Consider the following 22,093-nt stretch of genomic DNA (forward strand, 5'->3'; position numbering starts at 1 on the left):
CTGCTACCAAATTGCTACATTGGGGCCTAATGAACTAAGATAAAACCTGGCCCTGTAATATGACCCTTTACAAAATCAACTAGAAAACTACAATCAGTTTCAACTAAAGCTTTATCACAGACCAAATTATTTGGTTTAGTCCTAAAAGCAAGTGCCGCAGCATATATAGCAGAAAGCAGCTTCACGCTTTGAGATAACTAAAGCCAAATGCTGCATAAGTATTCAGTTTGAGCTCACAGGCCAAGAAAGAGGCCACTTCGCATCTACAGTACTTGTGTTAGAAGGAAACACAGAATTGAGCTATCCATGAGTCATCGTCTGGTAGCATCCGTGCACTGCTCAGGGTCACCTGGAGTCACACAAACACAAAATGAACAACTAGACCACTGTTTACAACAAAGTCAACCTCAAAAGTTAGATAACCCTCTTAATTCACCATAAAATAGCTTTCAAATCACTTGAATAATCAATACGTCGTTCAAACTATCACTGGCCGCACATAAAGTCCACATGGGGTCAGTTGGTTTAGATCATTACGCCCAGAACAAGGTAGTTTCTAAATATACCAGCACATTGGAGAAGACGATCCCTAGCTGAGTATTACACCAAGTATAGTTCAACCAGTTGCATAAGAGAAAATAATTTCAAAATTTTCCATACCTGAGCCACAATTGAGAAGACCTTCTAGTAGAGCACCAGTTCTCTATTGTGACAGGCATGCCAGAGGAAATGCTTCACTTTAGGCTGCCAGAGGAAATGCTTCACTTTAGGCTGTACTTTCAGCTTCCATTGTTGAAGTGCTTGGTCCTTTAACTGGCTGGGAAACAAGTTCTTTTTTATGGTAGTGGTTTTCTTCTAAAGATAATTCACCTACAGAAGATGTACTCCAAAATTTAACAAATTCTCCTATTTGTGATCAGTAACAGGGATGAGCATATAAGAATTTTATGGTAACCCAGAAAAGAAGAGAGAGAACAACGTAGTCTTTTGTGTACTGTACACCAGTATTTAATCAAGAAACTGGCTAGAAGCAAATAAAACAGATCGAGGACCTCAATGTTCAAGAGTAGAAACAATAGTAGAACGAAACAAAGGAGGAAAATCAGCAGGTAAAGATTTTAGGATTTGAATAGGCAATTATTCGACAAGTTCAAATCAGCACCTGAATTTAATTTTAAATTTTAAGAACCAAAATTAGTAGCGGAAACTCAATGAAGAATATCTTACTAAAGCCATCTCTAACATCTTCATTCTCAAAGACCACCTTACTAAAGCTTTGACTAATAATGGAAATTTTTGAGAACTTCCTAGAGCAAAATATTTTGATCCTTAAGAAATATTATAGTTCTAGCTAGCTTTAAAATTCCTAAGGCGTCGAATGGAATTGCATCTCCAGTCTCGTGTCCCTTTTCTGCCCCAGTTGCTCAAAAAGACTACAGTCCCCTCATGCTGTTGAAGAGGTGATTCAATAAATTAACCATAAAAGTCACCAAAAAAAGAAGGAAAAAGAAATTAAAAAAAAAAAGAAATTTGAACAATATTTTTCAATTACAAATATTCAAAAACCTCCAACATTTTGTCCGTTTGGAATCCTACCTACATTACATAGATGATGGTGTTTTATGCAACCCATTATCAAAATTTTGTGTCATTTTCTCATTTCAAATTGGCTTTTCTGATCTATAGTCTTTCACCTTGGAATACAATACCTCCTTGAAAGAATTTCGTTAGAGACAAATAGGGGCTCAAGACTGGATATGTTTAGTAGAAACCAGTGTGAAATTCTGACATGGTCATCTTCAAACATTTTCAAACAAAGAGCTTCATTTGAGGTAGCAAAATTGGTCACCAGCATATCGCCATTTTAATATCAAGTCAGCAACATGGAACTACGCAAAGTCAGCATGTAATTGCACTGTTATAATTATCATGAACTATGTAAATAGATATTCATAACACAGGATGAAAGTGATAAAGAGAGTATTATGTATGATATAAGAGATGGAAAAGGACAAGACGTGTGTTTCTTTGCTTTCTGCAACAAATGACATAAAAGATGAAAAACATAAATAAGAAAACCTTTAAACCTATCACTCTTCACTTAATTTTTTTTTGGGAGAACACTTGCGTTTTATTTAAATGAACCCTTGAGCTTGAAGCACTATCCTTCAAACAAAACTAAAAAAAGTCATACTAGATTTAAAAAATAAGTAAGAGAATCTTATATCATAACAATCCCAATTAACTAAAAGATAACAAATGTACCTTAACCTTATGATTGAATGCCATCTAGAGGGATCAGCTTGTCAGTTTCTTCAACATATAAAAGATAAACTGCAGTCTTCTTCATCACAATATGTTTGTATGCAAACTTGATTTCAATTTCCACCTCATTTCCAGGCTCCAAATTAGATACTATGTTCTGCCATTCTTCATTGGCAGAAGTAATTATTGTGACTTCTTGCTCGTAGAAATGCATGGTAGCCTTTGTGAAATTCTTTATCATGAGACCAATAGAGTTTACAGATACCATGCTACCTTGAAGAGATGAATAGATAACGCTGAGGACCATTCCCTTTAAGCTATGACCAGAAACTTCAGGAACTTCAAATGACACTGAAGATCCCTCATGTTCAAAAACTAACCAATCAGGATAATTTTCTTTAGGAGGACAATAGTGAAGCCCTCCATTCCTTCCCTATTCCAAGAACACAAGGAAAGAGTCTTCCCATTCAATCAATCTAGAAAATATGGAAAATAATATTCACAAGAATAGTTGACACTCTAAGCAAATCAAAAACCTCAATGTTTAATACATGGCAAACAGGTTTGTCACAGGGATAAATGGTAAATATAGTGTTAACTATGCCACGTACATTTACGCACACAAAAACAACATATTTACTAAAAGTATGATCTAGCATTACTATAAAAATATAATACCGATAAAAGCGCATTTTATATTGTTGTACCTTCAACTCTCGAACATTTACTCATAGATAGTTAAACATGTATGGCAGAAACGTGCCCTCCCGGTATTGAAAAGATTATGCATATGAGATAGGAGAGAATTAATTAAGATAGAGAGAAATACCTTTGAAATACTCTTTAGAAGGGCATCTGTAATTTTGTTGAACTGCCCTACTGGAATAATCAAAGAACTCATCAATGTTTCTGACCTTTCTCTGTGAACTTGATCATGAAATTCAAGTAATGCCGGAGCATTTTGGCATGAAACCTGAGATGTGCTCGGTCTTGCTTCTGATGTTTCATATCTTCTTGAAGATAAAGGATGTGATAGACCCCTAATTAAAGCTGGCATGGACCAAAATGCTTGCGACAATGACTTTGAATAATGTGTTGATGGTGACATCCAAGACAAAGAAAGAGATGGAAATACATCACGTGATAATCCTTCATAGCCACACAGAGACACATATTTAATACTTTTCAGTCTCAACAATGAGAAAGGAACTTGAGCCATAGAAGTTTGATTTGCCATCAAAGTTGTTAAAGATTCCATTTGTTCAATGTCTTCTTCTAGCTTTTCAAACTTTGAACAACCAGAGAGATTGAGGGTCTTCAAGGATTTCAATTGATATACACTTCTCGGGAGGTGGCTGAGGCTTTTACAGTCCTTTAAATTTAACATAACAATATATTGAAGATCACCAATGGAATGGTGAATTATAGACAAACGAGGACAATCTTTGAGTATTAACTTTTCAAGATATGGTATCTTTGAAAAGTCAGGTGTCTCTATTAAGCAATGAGAATGACTAAGGTTGAGAATTTTCAACCCCTCCAGCAACTGTGAAAAGCAGATAGTTTAAAATAAAAATAATAATAAAAGGGAAATAACAGATGGAAACAAATAGAAATACTGTCATTAGTGTTTCATTCCAAGAACTCAATGTAAGTACCTGGCTCTTCTCCCAAACTTTCACAAGATTACTCCACTTTAAGTCAATGGCAACTATCTTCTCTAGATTGAAGTTCATTGGCAAGCTTTCTAAGGGAAACCCATGCCAACAAAGCCATCTCAAATTTGTTGATAGATAACTATAATCTCCAATAAGTTGTACATTATCAAGTTGAAGCAAACGAAGCCTCCTCATATTCTTAAATGTTTTGGCACTCAAGTACAATGAATTGTTCATTGACAAGTTTAAAGCCAGTCCTTTGATGGACATTGTTCCCTGCCAAATAAAAACAAACAAAAAACAAAATCTTTTGGTGATTAAATCATTAAGATAAAGGTTTACAATTGGCAAGAAAAAGATAAGAGCATATTGAATAATAAGAAACATAAGGAAATAATTCAATTAAGTCATTCAGAAATATTCTTACAGTTTTATCTCTTAACACATCCAACACATTGTCATGAAACCATAATCTAGTACGTTTCTCAGGCTCCTCTAATGACTGCTGACGAATAATTTCTCTTCCCATGTCACGCAATAAGTCATGCATTTCAAGCTTATTTTTGTTGCCAACTCTTACAAGGCTTCGTTCAATCAAGCGACTAATTCCAATATCTGCATGAAGTCCACAACCATTCAATATTTGTGTCACATCGCTCTTGTTCTTCCCAATAAAGAAACAACATATATCAAGAAATATTTCTTTCTCTATATCATCGCTCAAACCATCATAGCTTATTTTAAGCTTCTCATGGATTTGATCATTTGGAATTTGTTGTAATCTCTCCAAAACACTTCTCCAAATCAATATTTCTCTATCATATAAATAGGAGCCAAGGATTTCAAGAGCTAGGGGCAACCCTCCAGAGTAAGAAACTATCCTTCTTGAAAGTTCAATGAAATCTTGTTCAGGTATTGCTTGCTTAAATGCATGCCAACTAAAAAGTTCAAGAGATTCGTTGTCATCCAATTCTTTCACACTATATACATGAATCACTCTTAAGACGTTAAGTAAATGTTGATCTCTAGTAGTGATAATGATTCTACTACCTTGACCAAACCACTCAAGACTTCCGCACAGAGCTTTTAGTTGGTCTTCATTGTTCATATCATCAAGTACAACAATCACTTTTTTCTTACAAAGGATTTCCTTTACTAGAGTTTTTCCCATTTCTACATCAGGTAGTGTCATCCTTCTTGATTTTAAGATACTTGAAAGAAGTTGTTCTTGCAAGTAAACCGGACCATTATCTTGCTTCCAAACTTCCCTAACATTTGCAAGGAAGCACTTTCCGTCAAAACTTTGACCAACTTCATTATAGATGGCTTTAGCAATTGTTGTCTTGCCAACACCCCCCATTCCCCAAATCCCTGAAATGATAACCTCATTTGATTTACTACTTAGCAATTGGATGATATCTTGCACGCGAGACTTCAATCCCACTGGATGGTGAGCAACAAACAGGCATTTGTTGTCACCTATCTTCATTCTAACAGTTTCAGTAACATGGCCAATTAATTCGACTTCAGTTCTGGCAACAATAAGAAGTTAGATAACACTGAAGCCAAAATAAGACAGTGTTGATATGGTCTATATAATTTTAATTAGAAAATATTACAAGTCTGACATGAACCAAACTTCGTCAAAGAATTTGATTTTACCTTTACAAATTAAAGAAAATTTGGTTGCATAGAATATATTTAACAAAAAAAAAAAAGCATTTGATTATAAAAGGATAAGCCTGTGTATTGGCAGGCCCTGTGGTTGGCCACTTATCTATGTCAATTAACATACAACAACCTACGTTAAGTAAATATTGTATTACAGGATTATTCCAATTTTTCTTTCATATACTGTTGTTGACGAATTACTCAAGTATAAATGCTGATGATAATTCCACCTGATTTATGATTATTAAATCAAAATCGTTATAGAGGCATTTGTTTTCAACAAATTACCGATTTGAACAAAAAACAAAGTTATACAAAAGCTTGTGACGTAGTGGTAGCTAATTTTCCTGGGATATTTTATGCGATGCTCTTGTGATTTTTAATTATTTGGAGATAGATAAGTAAAAGCAGTTTCATCATTGTGGTTTATAATTCCCATGTTGAAACCATATAGTTCCCCTCCCCCTTTCTATACACACGCATAATACGAGACTATTTTAGATGAAACTCATATCACCAAAAGGAACTCAAACTTGCTATGAAAAAGTAAAAAAGGAACTTAAGGAATTCGACCATTATAAATAGCAATGAGTAAAAAGATTAAAAATACCTGTAGTTATGCATGTCCCACCCAGATAAATTGGCAGCTTCTGTAAGGGCTCTTTTTACATTGGTTGTCAATTTCTTCATTTTGCCACTTGAAGTTCTCTTAATAAGTCTTTCCCATGCTTTTCCAAAAGCGTTTTGTTGTTTACGAACTTCAAAAGGTCGCACATCAAAAAATATAGGTAAAACCTCTTGATGAGTTGTTTTGTAACACTCCATGACTTTCTCTAATTCTTGTAAGCACCAACTAGAGCCAGCATAATTCTTTGAGAATATAATAATTGAAATTCTTGAACTTTCAATTGCTTCCAATAATGAAGATGAAATATTTTCTCCCTTTTCAATTCTTTCCTCATCCATGTAGACCTCAATACCTGCTTGCTTTAAAGCACTGCAAAGATGAGAAGTGAAAGATTTGCGTGTGTCGTCACCTCTAAAACTTAAGAATACGTCATAGTTATATATGAACTTCGGCTTACTATGACTGATTTCCTTTCCCATCTCTTGTAGCAAATCATGAACATAAAGCTTGTCATTCATGACCTTTACAAGATTACGCTCAATGATTACTGACATTCCCGTTTCGGCAGGAAGTCTTGAGCTTTTTAACAATTGTGTAACATGGTGTTTACTCTGACCCACATAAAAAGAAGCTATATTAAAAAATATATCTTTCTCTATATCAGTTAATAACTCACAACTAATTTTGAGCTTCTTTTGCATTGGACCACAAGAAATTCCTCCCATGTTATTCATCATTTTTTCCCACTCGTTTTTCGTCCTATTATGCAAAAGAGAGCCAAAGACTTCGAGAGCCAAGGGTAGTCCTTCACAGTATCCAATGACTTGCTCTGAAAAATCCTCAAAATCATTTGTTGGAGTAAATTTCTTAAATGCATGCAAGCAAAAAAGTTTAAGAGACTCCTTTCTGTTTAACCTTTTCATTTCATATGATATGTCAGCAAAGGCATCTAAGATAGCCTTATTTCTTGCTGTAATGAATATCAAGCTCCCTTTACCACACCACTTCACATTTCCGCACAATTCCTTGAGTTGAAATTCACAATTGACATCATCAAGTACCACTAGACTCTTCTTCCACTGAGTTCTTGCATCATTAGTTCATGCATCACAACATCATCTGTCTTATCAAGTTTAGTTTCAGAAATATCTGAAATAAGTTGATTTTTTAGGAGAATTTCACCGTTACCTTCCTTCCACACATCCTTAATATTTGAAAGGAAACTTTTACCATCAAAATTGCCACCGATTCTATCATAAATAGCTTTGGCAATCGTTGTTTTACCAATACCTCCATCTCCCCAGATTCCAACTATGATTGTATCATCCGACAAAATGTATTTCAACCCCAAAATATTAAGCAATTCTCTCACACGAAGTGGTAACCCTACTTGATAGCATGGAAGGTCATGAAATGACTCATCGTGCAACATGGAAAAACCCAAGTTTGACATGCAGCTACTGAATTCATTCCTGTCACAATTGGCAGGGTAACATTAGATTAAAAGCACATAGAGGTATGTGTTATGAAACTATGCGTGTGTGTAAAAGAAATGTTGGCCTTCTATATTTGAATTATTTTTTTGAGAAGGTTTCTCCCTCTAGTGAGAGCTGCGACTTGATCATCTCCCTAGTGAGATCTAATCATGTGTGAGGGTTAAGTGCATGAAGATATGAAGAATCATATAGAAGACCCTATGGGCTTTAATGAGTGACCAAAAGTGTTCTGCATTTAAGCTTTCTTGGTAACACAATCCAAGTTAGGGTTTGTGTCAAAGCTTTATTGAAAATACTTACAGTGCTCTGTGTAATGGGTTAGCTTGCTTAAACCCCCTGGACAAGAGAGCTTGTTGTTGCTGCTATTGTCAGGCTTTGATTGCCTATGAGATTTGAGTTAGCTAGTTGTAAGTGAGCTATGAAATTCCTATATTTTGATGTTAGCTAGAGATCTAACATTGTGCTGCAGGTTAGAACGAGAAACTTTTAGTTGTAAGGGGACTGGACAGATAAGCGGTGGATCAAATCACGATAAATTTTTTGTCACTCTTCACTCCTTACTCTATCTATTGCTTCTTGATTTAGCAAACTGATCAGGAAATCAACTTCGCTATTTGGTAATATTTATAGAACACTATAACTAATTGACCTACACATTTAAGAAGGATATCATGACTGATAAAATCATAGATAGAGCAATGACAATATTGATAGTTAACAAGGATTAGCATTGGCAGGAATGTCTAGATACAGAGGTAGAGTAGAATGCTTTCATCTTCAAGTTTGAAAGCTATGGGGAGCACAAATAGAACACTAAAAGGAAGACCGTGGGGGTAGATTAATTTTAGGTAGCTTGCTTAACGTCCAAGAACGGGAAAAATACAAAGTATATTACTGAGAGAGAGTGCTTCCAAGCTACTTGATACTCTTTCGGTCCTTAATATAGAACCCAATTATTAGTTGGTTTTGATCCTAAATATAAGACCCATTTCTCATGTTTATCCATTTTCTTTAAATTATCCCTGTAGATACGTCATCAACTATAATCAAGTAAAAGAGGAAGATATGGTATTAAAAAGATGATAATGGTATTTTAGAAAAAATGTGTCACATTTTTTATAATTAACTAATTTATCTAATTTCCTTAATCTAGTTAAATGTTAAATGAGTTTTATATTAAAGACCAGAGAAGTATTTAATATCTCTTATAATAATATTTCTAAATACAAGAAACAAATCTTTTTGTTTAAAATTTTAAACTGTTTTTTTTATTTTTACCCTATTAAATATATGTCAACTATTATTTCTTTACAATAAATTTTTACTCATTATTTATCAATCTTTTTATATATGGAGGTATAATTGAAAAAATATATATATACCTTATATATTTATTATTTTTGATTAAATTTAAACTATGAAAAATTAATTTGAAGGAATTTATAGTTTTCTTTGATTTTGAGCCAAGTTGCTCAATTTTTTTCTATTTTATTGAATCCTATAACTTTTCATCATTACATCCATTAATCTTTCCTGTTAAATATAAACTAACGGTGGTAAAAATTTCCGTTGACCACTCTAAAGCTCTCCTCTCTCTTTAACCATTGCTGACCATCAACTCCACTCCATCCCCAACGTTCTCCCGACATGTAAGTGGCTCACGATTCCCTCCCATCTCTCCATACCACCTTCCCTTTCCCTAATCACAAAGCCAAACTCGTGCTTCTGCAAACTCAAGTTTTCATCTTCAATGTGAGATAAGTACTTTTTTTAATAGACTACTCTGTTTGGCTCTGTTTCCAACACAAAAAACAGAGCCTCCATTAAGAACGGGTGGTGAGTGCTCTGGCTCAGAACTTCAATGACAACCCAGCAGTTCTCACTTAAGGGTGATGAGTGCATAACTGCAAGGCAGTGTGCTCTAACTACCGCTATGAGTTCGATAAGAAACAATTCTCACTCTGAACCTCGCTGCTATAAGGATTTTTAAATTAGCTTTCTCTTTAAACTACGTAATTTTAATAATTAGTACTTTCTTATAAAAAAATTGATGAAGATCCTGTTTGACTTTTTGTTTGTCCTAATTATAAGACCCCAATCCATTCTCTTCCATATTTATGTATTTTTTTCCAAGATATGCTTCATAATGATAGTTCTAGCCATATACTTAATTAGCAAGGATATTTTAAGAATGACAACACTTATTTATTACAAATAACTAACTTAACTTACTTTCTTAATCTTCTCAAATAAGTCAATTGGATCTTATAATTAGGATCGGATCGGAGGTAGTATTTCTTATAAAAAAAATTGATGAAAGGAAAAAATGGAGGAGCAAAAGGGGATAATTTATTACCCGGAATCAACGGAGAGTTTGAAGCCAGGCCGGGAAGCAACTCCCGTGAGGTCAAATCTGGGAGCCAAAGCCACCATCTCGTCATGCACTTGCCGCCGGCTTACTCCACAGAATACAGGCATCGCGTTGTCATTCCACCACATAGTCCTGGCCACCAGTCTCTTGAGACACTTCTTCGACTGAGGAACTCCGGTGAAAAAAATGACAATCAATCTGACCCTGACATCATTGACTCCTGACGGCCACTGTACAACACTTCTTCTTCGTCGTCGACGAAAGCTCTGATTCCAGCATCTCTCAATTTGTTCACGACATAGCCTTTTACACACCCCTTGGGATCTCTCAGAGTTATGAACACGTCGTATTTGAATTTGGAGGACGCAGAAGCCAAACACGACGCCATGGCTAATTAATTCACCAGCAAATTACCGATCCCACAACGCAGTTCCCTTTTAATTATGGCAATTAAAGCGGAGTCAAATCAATGTCATCGATTGCTAGGAAAGGAGTTTCCCCGTTTCGTGTTCTGAATGGGGCCCCACGCGTTGATGCCTTTTAACTTTTTCCCTCATACCGTCCTCAATCATTTTTTATAATTATAATTTTTCAATTAAAATGTAATACATTTTTTATGTACGCATGGTGACCAAAAATAAGGATATTTAAAAACGTGGATCACAACTTTTATAATACATGACTGACTTAATTAATTTAAAAAAAATAATTAATCAGATCTTGTATGCAGAACGCGATATGAGAAGTTCAGATATTGTGTAGAGTGAAGATGACGGTAAAAACAAATCATTTCCATTCCCTCACAGGATCAAACTACTCAAAAACAATATACTCCTCCGGTCCTTAATATAAGACCCATTTAACTAATTTGATTAGATTAAGGAAGTTAGGTAAGTTAGTTAATTATAAAAAAGTGACACATTTTTCCTAAAACACCATAATCATCTTTAATACCTCATCTCCTTCTTCTATTTGATTATAGTTGAGGGTGTCTATAGGGGTAATTTAGAGAAAATTGATAATATGAGAAATGGGTCTATATTTAGGACCAAAACCAACTCAAGAATTAGGTCCTATTAAGGACCGGAGGAGTAAAAAAGATTCAATTCAGGCTAAAAAAGGAGTTCGATTGGATAGGTAAAATCTTCGTGTCGGTGGCTTTTTTTCTTTGGGCAAAGGCTTTTTTTTGTTTGAAATAAAGGCAAAATGATATTAAGTAAAAAAAAAAGTTCAAAGTACAATAATAGAAGAACAACATAAACTAGAATTGAGAATGTTTTTTTAACATTTAGGATCTTTATATTGTATAAAAAAAACATTTAGGATATTTATATCATCATGTTTTGTTAATAGTTTTAAGGTTAAAAGGCTAAAAATATATTTTTTAAAGTTAAAGAATTAAATTGGAACATTATGTAAAATTAAATGACTAAAATTATACTTTACTATTATGCAAAATAAAATAAAAATTAATGTTAAGTTCAAAGAAAGATCTCTCAGCCTATACTAACCGTTGTGTTTTCCATACTGCTGATAAAAATATATTGTTATTTACAAATCTCAATAAAAAATTCTTATAAAAATATGTTGTTATTTATAAATTAAGTATTGTCAAAACCTATTACAATGTGAAAATAAGAAAACCTATTACAATGTGAAAACCAAATCTGATTTGTCATTTGGTAATTTCAATTTTTTATTTTTCTAATTTAATTTGCTTTTATATGTGCTTTGAATCTGAGTCAGATGAGCACATCCTTTTTCTTTTCTTTTTTAAGTCCCCATAACGCGTCCCGTTTATAATTGCACAAAGATGTTGGCTTTTTTTACCACCAAAGGAAAAAGAGAGTTTGATAAATTTGTCTAACAACTCTTTCAGATTTATTAAAGAGATCATCAGCGTTAATCACGGGCAATTAAGAAGATAATTTAATCACAATCTTCAGAATAATATTTTTTTAATGAACATTGATGGTTTGTTGGATGTCTGCATCGCATGACAAGGATAGTAGGCATAAAGAGGAGACAAGCAATTAGTATTACTTTAGTTCAAGAAATCATTAAAGTATTGTTACTATTATTTATTGGAAATGTGTGTTTGTTTGTGTGTGAACTTGGTTAGTGCATAATCCTTAATTTTCTATGATTGATTTTTTCACACGAGTAAACAAGCGGTCAAGCTAGCAATCTTGGAAACGTGGGCAAAATCATTCTTTTTTTTAAAAAATAACAATCACTTTGAGTTTAAGATTAAACTCTATCGGTCGGGAGTGTTAAGATTAAAACCCTCACAATAAATACATTTCTCGAAATTTAAACTTATGTTCTTTTCCTTATAAGAGCAAAATTACCTACCATAAACTTTGTTGTCACGTTTGGTACGATGGAATTAGAGGGGTTGCGGAAATAAAAATGGAATTAATTTCCATCCCAATATTTATTTGTTACGATGGAATTGAAAAATATTTCAATTCCAACCCCATCAAAATGGATGGAAATGATTTCCATCTTACCCCCAAAGAAATCAATTCCATGCCACCCTGACCCATTTTTGCCCCTTCCATTCTTTTCTTCCAGCCAGTTCACACCCCACCACTATCGCCGCTATGCGGAGCCTAACTGAGAGTGAGCACTCACCTGGTGGCGGTGTCAAGAACAAGACCAACGGCAAAGAGGGAGGCGGCGGCGGCTACCAACCTCCATCTTCAACTACCCAAGAATGACCTTTATCTTTTCCATTTCTTCCCGCTGAGCTCGGTCGTTCCTTGCCTCTTCAGACTTCTTGCTCTCGCACTGTCATCACATAGTTGGTAACATCCTCAACTCCTCTGTGCTTCCTTCCTTCAAGCTTCGACAGTTCGACACTTCGGCGTGATTCACTGATAGTGTGACAATCGAGCTTTAAACCCACCTTCAGAACCATTTCAGCTGATCCACGACATCCTAGTCTCTTTGATCTGCTTCATTTCGGAATAATCTTTATGGATCCTTCATGGATTTTATGAAGGTCTTCGATCAAACTGTTTGAGAAACTAATGTGCTACCCCAGACGATGCGCAGAATGCGTTAGCTTCACATTTCTAAAGCTGAAAAAAATAAACACAAGTTAGTTATAATAGTTCACCTAACAATTAAAAAGAGCAATCCAAATAAATGAGTGGATACGTAGCAACAATAATATGTGTCATAAGTTAAAAAAAAAAAATTCCACTTCAAACAATTCACCAAATGATAACAACTCAAACTCCCACAATAACATTTCGAAAAACCTTCCTATAAACAACACTGGTGGTTGTTTTCGCATTTTTATTTTGACTGTCATGCAACAGAATCTTTAGAATGTCAATTGACTTAAATCTTGAAAGAGTAGCATATAGTTGCCCATGTGTGGACACAGGCTTTGGTAGGTATAAACCTACAAAGCGTAATAATTAGTCCTAACTTTTATTTATAGTCACTGTAAATGATTACGCAATTAGGAACTGCCTCCTCTATCTATTCATTCGAAATGGCAAAAGACTATCAGAAGGATTCATGTCCATATGATGAATTAGAACCTTCTCATTGGCTTTGAACCATTCAATGTTAAATGAGTTATCATTAATCTTGTCCCATTGCATAGTCCAGAGGTTTGATCAATATTCCTCGACGACATGACAAGTGCTCCAACTTTCAATGTCAACTTATGTCTGGGTAACCCAGAGCTGGAAATGGTACTCAAGAACTCTGTTATATGAAGGTTTGCAAAACCATCACTATCCTGTGATGATTTACAAACAAAGTCACAGTTAAAATATTCAACATAATCACTAGGAATTATAGAACACATAAATTCGTTCATGTGACTAACAACTTCAATTGTTAAAGATAGAATAGCCATGTTATTAAAATAATCACTATTAGTCAAATTCTCCAACAAATTGGGATATATAGTTGCAGCCACAGAATTTGTGTAATTTTGCAACAATAATTCACGAAGCATTTCTATCTTTGTTGTGTCATCATGGGGCATGCCTAACTTACCATCATCAACATCCAAAAACCATTGTTCAAAATGTTATTACAATCTTCATTTAATTTGTTGATGTTAAGGGCAATCACATATTCTGTGTCAATTGAAATATGATGCAATAATCTCATAAATATGAAGAGTTAATACATGCATTAACAACATTGGCTCATGAACCTTTAGGAATAATTGGAAGGATTTGACAAAAGTCAATAGCCATCAAAACATTCTTGCCTCTAAAAGGATAATTATAGTGCATAAGATCATCCCTCACTGACCTATCAAATGCCTCAATGCAATAACATTGAACCGTTGCTCGATGCCTAGTCTAAAAGATGAGCAAGCTGCATTTTGTAACTTGTTGTCTAACCCTGCGCATAAAATTCCTAAACATTTCAGATTGGGCAAAAGCAGGCTGAATGAGACGGGCTTCCTTGCCCAAGTAGTAACACTGTGATATATCATATGAAGAAAACAGTTTCTAATAATACCTGAAAAATATATTCCAGGCTTATAATATACTATATCCAATCCTTAATATAAGAGTCAATTGACTAATTTGGGTAAATTAAAAAAACTAGTTAAGTTAGTTATTTATAATAAATAAGTGTTGTTTTTTCTAAAATATCCTTGTTAATCAAATGTATTGGGTAGAACTACCATTATTACAAGGACTCTCTTGAAAAAAAATGAATATGAGAGACAAAATAGACTGAAATCTTATATTTAGGACCAAAATAAAAATTAAACAAGCTCTTATATTAAGAACCGAATGTAGTAATATTTTTTGCTATATATTTATTGCTGACATTGTCTTGCTTCAAAGAAACAAAAAATATCAACAATATGTATTGTTTTTTTTTTTTTTGGCCAGCACACTATCCATCATTTACCCAGCCATTAAAATCCCAATTTTCTAATTCGATTGATACGTTAGTATATTAATTTCCGCTGCAGACTATCTTATGAGTAATTCACCGTTTTAGTCACAACTTAAAACCGTTATTAAGACAATTTCAAGGCGTGCAGGGAACATAATTGTGTTTTTGGTCCAAAAAATGGTTAAATACAATATCATAATATATTATACATTATAATACATATTTTTTGGGCTAAGCCGAATAGGTAGGGGCGGCATATCTTGCCCATGGCCTTGTCATGCCTATGTTTAGCCCAACTCAAAAATATCCATTTTTTCAAGTCGATTTTTTTTCTTTGGATTGGGTTGAACATTTTTTTTCTCAGCCTACTTGCCCAGCCGGGTAGCTACTTTTCACCAAGCCTTCTTCACAGGATCATTAATTTCTGAAGAAAATTCTGAAGGGTGAGATCTAGAAGCAGCAAAAGCCTCTTATATGTCTTTCTTCTTCCGATCACCTTGGAAATAAGATTAATCTCTCATCCTTCCCACCTCGACACACAGGTAATTAACTTCCTCTCAAATCTCTTGCTTTCATCTTTATGTTGGATTTGCCCCAAAATGGATGATTGCATAACTCAATACGCCTCTCATTTGCAGGCATAAAGATTCAAACAGTTGCGGTGGCAGCTGACAGAAAATGGACCGTACGGATCGGCCGGCATCATCGCCTCAGCGGCGGGCGATAGAACGCTCTCTGATGAGTGAAGATGATATCACGTCTCCTTACCAAAGTGAGGACGAATTATCCTCAAGTTTTAGGTCCTTTTTTTTTTCTTTCTGAATTTTGTATTCATCCTTAATACTATCCTACTCATATAGAAGCTAAATAATTAATTTATGAATATTAAAAAAATTAATTAAATTAGTTATTTGTAATAAGATTAAGTTTTAACTCAGATATGACTCAGTCCCTTCATTATGACTCGGTATAAATCAGTCCCTGAACTTTTAACTCGCTTAAAACCTAGTACTTAATATTTACTCCATTTAAAAATTATATCCTTATCACCTATAACTCAAAATGAGTCATCCAACATGGCATGAATGAGCTGCCATATAAGAGCCACATCAGTATAAGGAGAGAAGGGGGAAAAGCCTGGGTAATCAACGATCCCAAAAAGAGGCTGTTGCCAGGGAAGACAACCCAATTCCGATATTAAAACAGTTACCCTCAATGACCACTCATTAAAAAGCCTAGGCACTGAGATCTAAGAATATGTTTACTTTTTCCGCCTACATTGTAACATCTATAGGTCCTGGAGTGCAGCTGTAGCCACCCTAGGGTGTCGCTCGTGGATATTATCTTTTGGTGCAGTCGTAGCCACCTCACGGTTTTGTTCCCCTGGGTGAAGCCATAACCACCCAAAAAACGCGTCTGCGAGGGAGAGGTATCTGCACTCTTATAAGGCATGCTTCATTCCCCTCTCCAGCCGATGTGGGACTTCACATGCATAGATGTTCTCTGTCGTGACAATAGCCATCCTTTAATGATGCTTTAGATATAAGAACAATTGAAATTGAACATAGGGAAATTGCAATAAAGTCTCACTCAAGGAAATTAAATATAAAAAAATCTCTTAAAATCATTAAATTATTTTAAAGTCTCAAGAGACCTCATTGTAATAAATTTTATTTATTTAATTACTAACTTGCCCTTTTTTTTTATTAAGTTTGCATTGACAATTAAAAGAACAGTCATTGACAACTTAAGGTGTAAGTATTGACAACTATCGCATAGGTATTGACAACATATTTTCTCACACATCACAAAATGTAATGCATAAGTTGTCAATACCTGCAGCGATAGTTGTCAATCTTTACACCTTAAATTGTCAATAACTACTCTTTTAGTTATCAATGCAAACTTAAAAAAAAAAAAAGAGCAATTTGGTAATTAAACAAATGAATTATTTTATAATAAGGTCCTTTGAGACTTCAGAATAATTTGATAATTTCAAAGAACGTTTTTGTATTTAATGCTCTTGGGTGGGACTTTGGTGCAATTTTCCCTTGAACACAATAGCTCACTAATAAGAATCCTCCTCCTCCACTATCTCGGACCTTTTTTTTTTTCCCTATTGTTTTGCATAGTCATAGGATGAATGAGTAACGAAAAAAATGTTTGGAATGTAATTCAGTAAATAGTTGTCCTTATATGGAGTGACTTCGAAGCACGTATTTTCAATCTGTGGGTCACTTGTTTTCTATACAATGGGTAGGCACAGTGTGATTTTAAGCATCAAGCACAGAAGATGGAATTCAATTAGAGAAAACGAATTAATGATTTTGTTAATGTACTCGAGACTCATGTATTTGGTGAGTGTGTCATTGAGGACAACTGTTTTGGTGTCAGAATTGGGTTGTCTTCTCCAACACTGGCCTTTTCTTTGGCATCGTTGATTGCCCAGGCTTTTCCCCCTTCTCTCCTTATGCTGATGTGGCTCTTATATGGCAGCTTATTCATGACAGGTTGGATGACTCAGTTTGACTTATAGGTGATATAATTTTTAAATGCAGTAAATATTAAAGATTGAGTTTTAAGCTAGTTACAAGTTTAGGGATTTAGTTACATCGAGTCATAATTAAAAGATTGAGTCACAACTGAGTTAAAACTTACAAGACCAAAAGATTAATTTTCTCTTTAACTTTTTAAGAGTCATATTTGATTAACATTTTAGTTTCAAGGGGGAAGAAGAGTTCATTATTGTTAATTTTAAATTACCTTGTTCTTTAGGCGAGTTTCAGTTTAACATTTTTACTTCTATATCAGTAGGTAGAGAAAAGCTTGCAGAAGACAAAAAAAAAAAAAACCATGATTTTAAGCTCTCAAAACCTAAGCTTCAGATAGGAGAATTGGGGCAGGAGGATAGGACTAGCAGTGATTCAATGTTTATCTTTTCTTATTTTTGTCTTTGTATTTTCATCTTTTTTGTTTTATAACATTTCTTAGATTATTTGGTCTTGAAAAACTCCATACTATCTTTGTGTATGATTTTCATAAATTGTCTTTATTATTTTTTATCAATAATTAGTATATTTCATAATCAAAATTAGTTATATAAATTATAGGGAAAATTTCAATTAAGGACCGTAGATGGGAATTAATTTCAAACAGTCTCCAAAAAAATTTGAAATTTCAGTTAAGGATTTTGAAATTTCACTGAAGGACTAGGAGGCAAACTGAAATTAATTACTGAAGCCATTTTACTGAAATGCCCTGCGAACTGCATCTGCTGAAAAGGAAGAAGAAAGAGGAAAAAAGAAGAGCTTGGTGTGTGAGATAAATCGTTTTTCCCAAAATTTTCGTTCTGTTGAGCATAATTGGGTTGTGATAGTTGAATATATAGAAATAGTGTTTAAATACATGGGTAAGTAGGTAGTAAGGGAGAAAATATCTGATACAGCTTTTAAGTTTAGAGAGAGATTGTTATCTTCTTTTTCTTTAGAGAGAGATTGTTATCTTCTTCTTCTTTGAAGATAATAAACATGAGGTGTTAGTGATTTTTGAAAAGTGAGTGAGAATGGGTGAACACTGACTGTAATACGTTGTTGAAGGAACTTAGGAAGGGAGAATTGAAAGAAAAATAGGTGAATGTGCTGAAATGGGTGATATGAAAATGAAATGTGCAGAAAAATGGTAACTTGCAGTTGTGAAAATATGTATTCGGATTGTAAATTTGCAAATTGAAGTTGTGCAGGAAAATGGCAATTTAATGTTATGAAAACCGGTATTTCTGTTGTAAACCCGTAAATTCCTGTTGTTAACGCATATTGTCTATTATTATTGAAAGTTGATTGAAATTGATAGTTGAATGATATGCAGCAACTGATTATAAATGGCTACTGGTGGCGGGAAACAACTATTTTGCATCTTCGATATGGGAGGGGAATTTGTGAAGACCTTAGAAGGAAAATTAGTATATGAAAGGAGTATTATAAGTAGAAGATTGATTAGAAAAGGGATAATGTATGAAGAACTACAAAGCATGGTAGCAAATGATGTTTGGCTAAGCAGTGGTCAATATAAAATGAAGTATACAGTTAGTTTGAACAGGAAACATTTTTGGACCTTATCGATGATATTGAAGTAGGACAATTAATTAAGTACAACGATAATAGTTGGCATGTTTATGTTTGCAACAATGAGAAAGACTTGAGACAAGCATCACAGTTGGACAGTGCACGAGAGTAAGTGGACATATTTGGTGGTGGGTTGTAATCTTTTTCGTATAATGAATTGATAGTTGAAATATTTCTTGACTGTACGTGACAACAAGCTATCCCAAATTCTGTGCTAAAATTGGCTGGTAAAATTATAAATGTATGAAAGATTTTGTCCATTTGTGAATGAATGTATTTCTGTTGTTAATTAATGTATTGTTTTTGCAAATTCTCTAATTCCTGTTGTAACGCATGTATCATTTTAGCACATTCCCTAACTCCTGTTGCCAATTACGTAAGTCCATTTATGAATACACGAGTTCCTGTTCTAAATTTCCCAACGCTTTTTGCAAATTGTCTAAACCTAATCGTGAACACACTTGACAGACTCTAGCGTGATGGTTCAGTTATATTTTAAAAAACCACTTGCAAAAACAGGAGCCCCTGTTGTAAACTTAGCTATTATTGTTGCAAATTCCCTAATTCCAGTAGTTAATCATTTACACTCAAAGTATGAAATTTGTGGGGGGAATACATTATCATTAGTAGACATGTAATAAACACATAATATATAGTTCATTGCACTGAAAATGAAATTGTGGGTAATCCTTACGATAAAAATTGACACATCCTTTGCTAACATAAAAGACATCTTGAGCTGACAGATCCCTCTTCAATTTTCTCTTGGTTGTGTTTGTATCTTTGCAAGTAGTTGTACAACAGCTGCCAACCGTGTATTTCTTGCATGAGTAATGAGTCGTCACAGCAAGTTTGACCTTAGGGAACTGAGTTCTTCCTATTGTATAACATTAAGAACCATCAAATAAGGGACACAGTGGAGTACAAGATTGAAATCTAAAAATAATGCATTCATAGATAAGCACTTAATCAACTCATACTTCTGCAAAATAGTTGTTTCTCGCCACTAATAACCATTTATAATCCGTTATTGCACATCATTCAACTATCAATTTCAATGAACTTTCAATAATAATAGATAGTATGCGTTAACAATAGGAATTTGTGGGTTTACAATAGAAATACCGGTTTTCATAACATTAAATTGTCATTTTCCTGCACAACTCCAATTTGCAAATTTACAATCTGAATACATATTTTCACAACTGCAAGTTACTATTTTTATGCACATTTCATTTTCATATCACCCATTTCAGTACATTCACCCATTTTTCTTTCAGTTCTCCCTTCCTAAGTTCCTTTAACAACGTATTACAGTTAGTGTTCACTCATTTTCACCCACTTTTCAAAAATCACTAACACCTTATGTTTATTAACTTCAAAGAAGAAGAAGATAACAATCTCTCTCTAAACTTAAAAGCTATATTAGATTTTTTCTCACTTACTACTTACTTACCCATATATTTAAACGCTCATTTCTACATTATTCAACTATCACAGCCCAGCTATGCTCAATAGAACAAAAATTTTGGAAAAAATGATTTACCCCACTCACCAAGCTCTTCTTTTTCCCTCTTTCTTCTTCTTTTTCAACAGATGCAGTTCGCATGGCATTTCAGTAAAATGGCTTCAGCAATTAATTTAGTTTGTCCCCTGGGTTATTCAGTGAAATTTCAGAATCTTAACTGAAATTTTAGATTTTTTTTTTTGAGCTGTTTGAAATTAATTCCCACCAGCGGTCCTTAATCAAAATTTCCCTAAATTATATAATAAAACTATAAAATCCAGGCTGCCCATTTTATTACCATTTGTTTTTATTCTCAGCCTGTTTTTCTTGAACTTATTTCTTTGGTGCACATTTATATAGCTATTCTCAGCAGTGGCTTTGTGTTTTTTAATCCCCAATAACAGGTCTCACTTATAAATGCATCAAGATGTTACCTTCTTTTTTTTAACCCAAAAAAGTTTGTTAAATTTGTTTGTCAACTTTTCTACCGTTAGATCCATTAGTCCCTGCAGTTAAACGACTGTTAACGCCGTTAAAATTTTTGCTTGGACGTCTGAACATCTCCACTGTTGTGCTTTGAACCGAGACAAGTGGTGTTCTGTTGTCTTCAAATTCAAAGCCTCAATCTCACACCAACTTTTGTTAGACTCTCATATACGGATACTCCACTTTTTCTTGCCTCTTTGACAAACCCACTGCATTTTCCACCTCCTTTCCTTCTCTCTCCTTTTTCTTCTTCAACAATTCACAAAAATGAATCTTCTTACTCCTAACCATATTGATTATGATTTGGTCTTTGCTTAGTCTGTCAATATCCATTGTCATCCTCGCCATAATCCTATTCCTTGCCTGCAAAAAGAAACTGCAGCAGAATCCAAAGAAGCACTCCCTGTAAAAATCTGTGCTTGTTCATACCTAGCAACATCGACGCCAAAACAGAGGCTTCAACCACCGGAGAATCGTCGACAAGGTCTGACTCGAAACTGTGTACGCAAGATTACTCAGACCAAGACAAGCTCGCAGCAGTCAAAAGGATTCACCCTTGACTTGTTCTGAGCAACGCAGAACTTTGTGTTCTTTTCTATGATAAAACAGCTCTCATTAGCACAACACCCCAACATAGTTCCCATCATGGGTTTCTCAGAAGAAGCCGACGAGAGAATCATAGTGAGTGAATTGGGTAAGCCTGTAACTGTATCTGCATCAAACACAAGTGGGCTTCGCTTTTGGATAAGATGAAGAGGTTGAAAATCGCGACAGGAGCACAAGGAGGGTTTGAGTATTTGCACGAAGTGGTTGCACAAAGCATAGTTCATGGTTGTGTCAAGTCATCCAACATCCTCATCGGTGTAAACTTCTGTGCCAGAATTTCAGGCTAAGGACTCAACTTTTTGGCACCGAAAGAGGAGAGAGAGATAGTGGGGTAGTGTGAACGGAAGAGAGTGGAGGTGATATCAACTGGACAAGAGATAGCTGGCGGAAACGG

At 34.5% G+C, this 22,093-nt stretch overlaps 1 protein-coding gene across 1 annotated transcript; it reads right to left on the minus strand.

Moving 5' to 3' along the window:
* Positions 1-879: 879 nt before the first annotated feature.
* LOC114717863 (TMV resistance protein N-like) lies at positions 880-20,948 on the minus strand. Its single transcript, XM_028903088.1, has 6 exons — positions 20,941-20,948; positions 6,205-7,128; positions 4,351-5,455; positions 3,924-4,199; positions 3,095-3,811; positions 880-2,698 (listed from the first exon to the last, which is right to left on the minus strand). The coding sequence occupies exons 2-6, from the start codon at positions 6,957-6,959 to the stop codon at positions 2,273-2,275; spliced, it is 3,279 nt and encodes a 1,092-aa protein (XP_028758921.1). The 5' UTR covers positions 6,960-7,128; positions 20,941-20,948; the 3' UTR covers positions 880-2,272.
* Between the last annotated feature and the right edge of the window lie 1,145 nt (positions 20,949-22,093).

Source organism: Neltuma alba, unplaced genomic scaffold (genome assembly GCF_004799145.2).
Source record: "Neltuma alba isolate B1F8T4 unplaced genomic scaffold, ASM479914v2 tig00011779_pilon, whole genome shotgun sequence".
In the NCBI taxonomy this organism is placed as follows: domain Eukaryota; kingdom Viridiplantae; phylum Streptophyta; class Magnoliopsida; order Fabales; family Fabaceae; genus Neltuma; species Neltuma alba.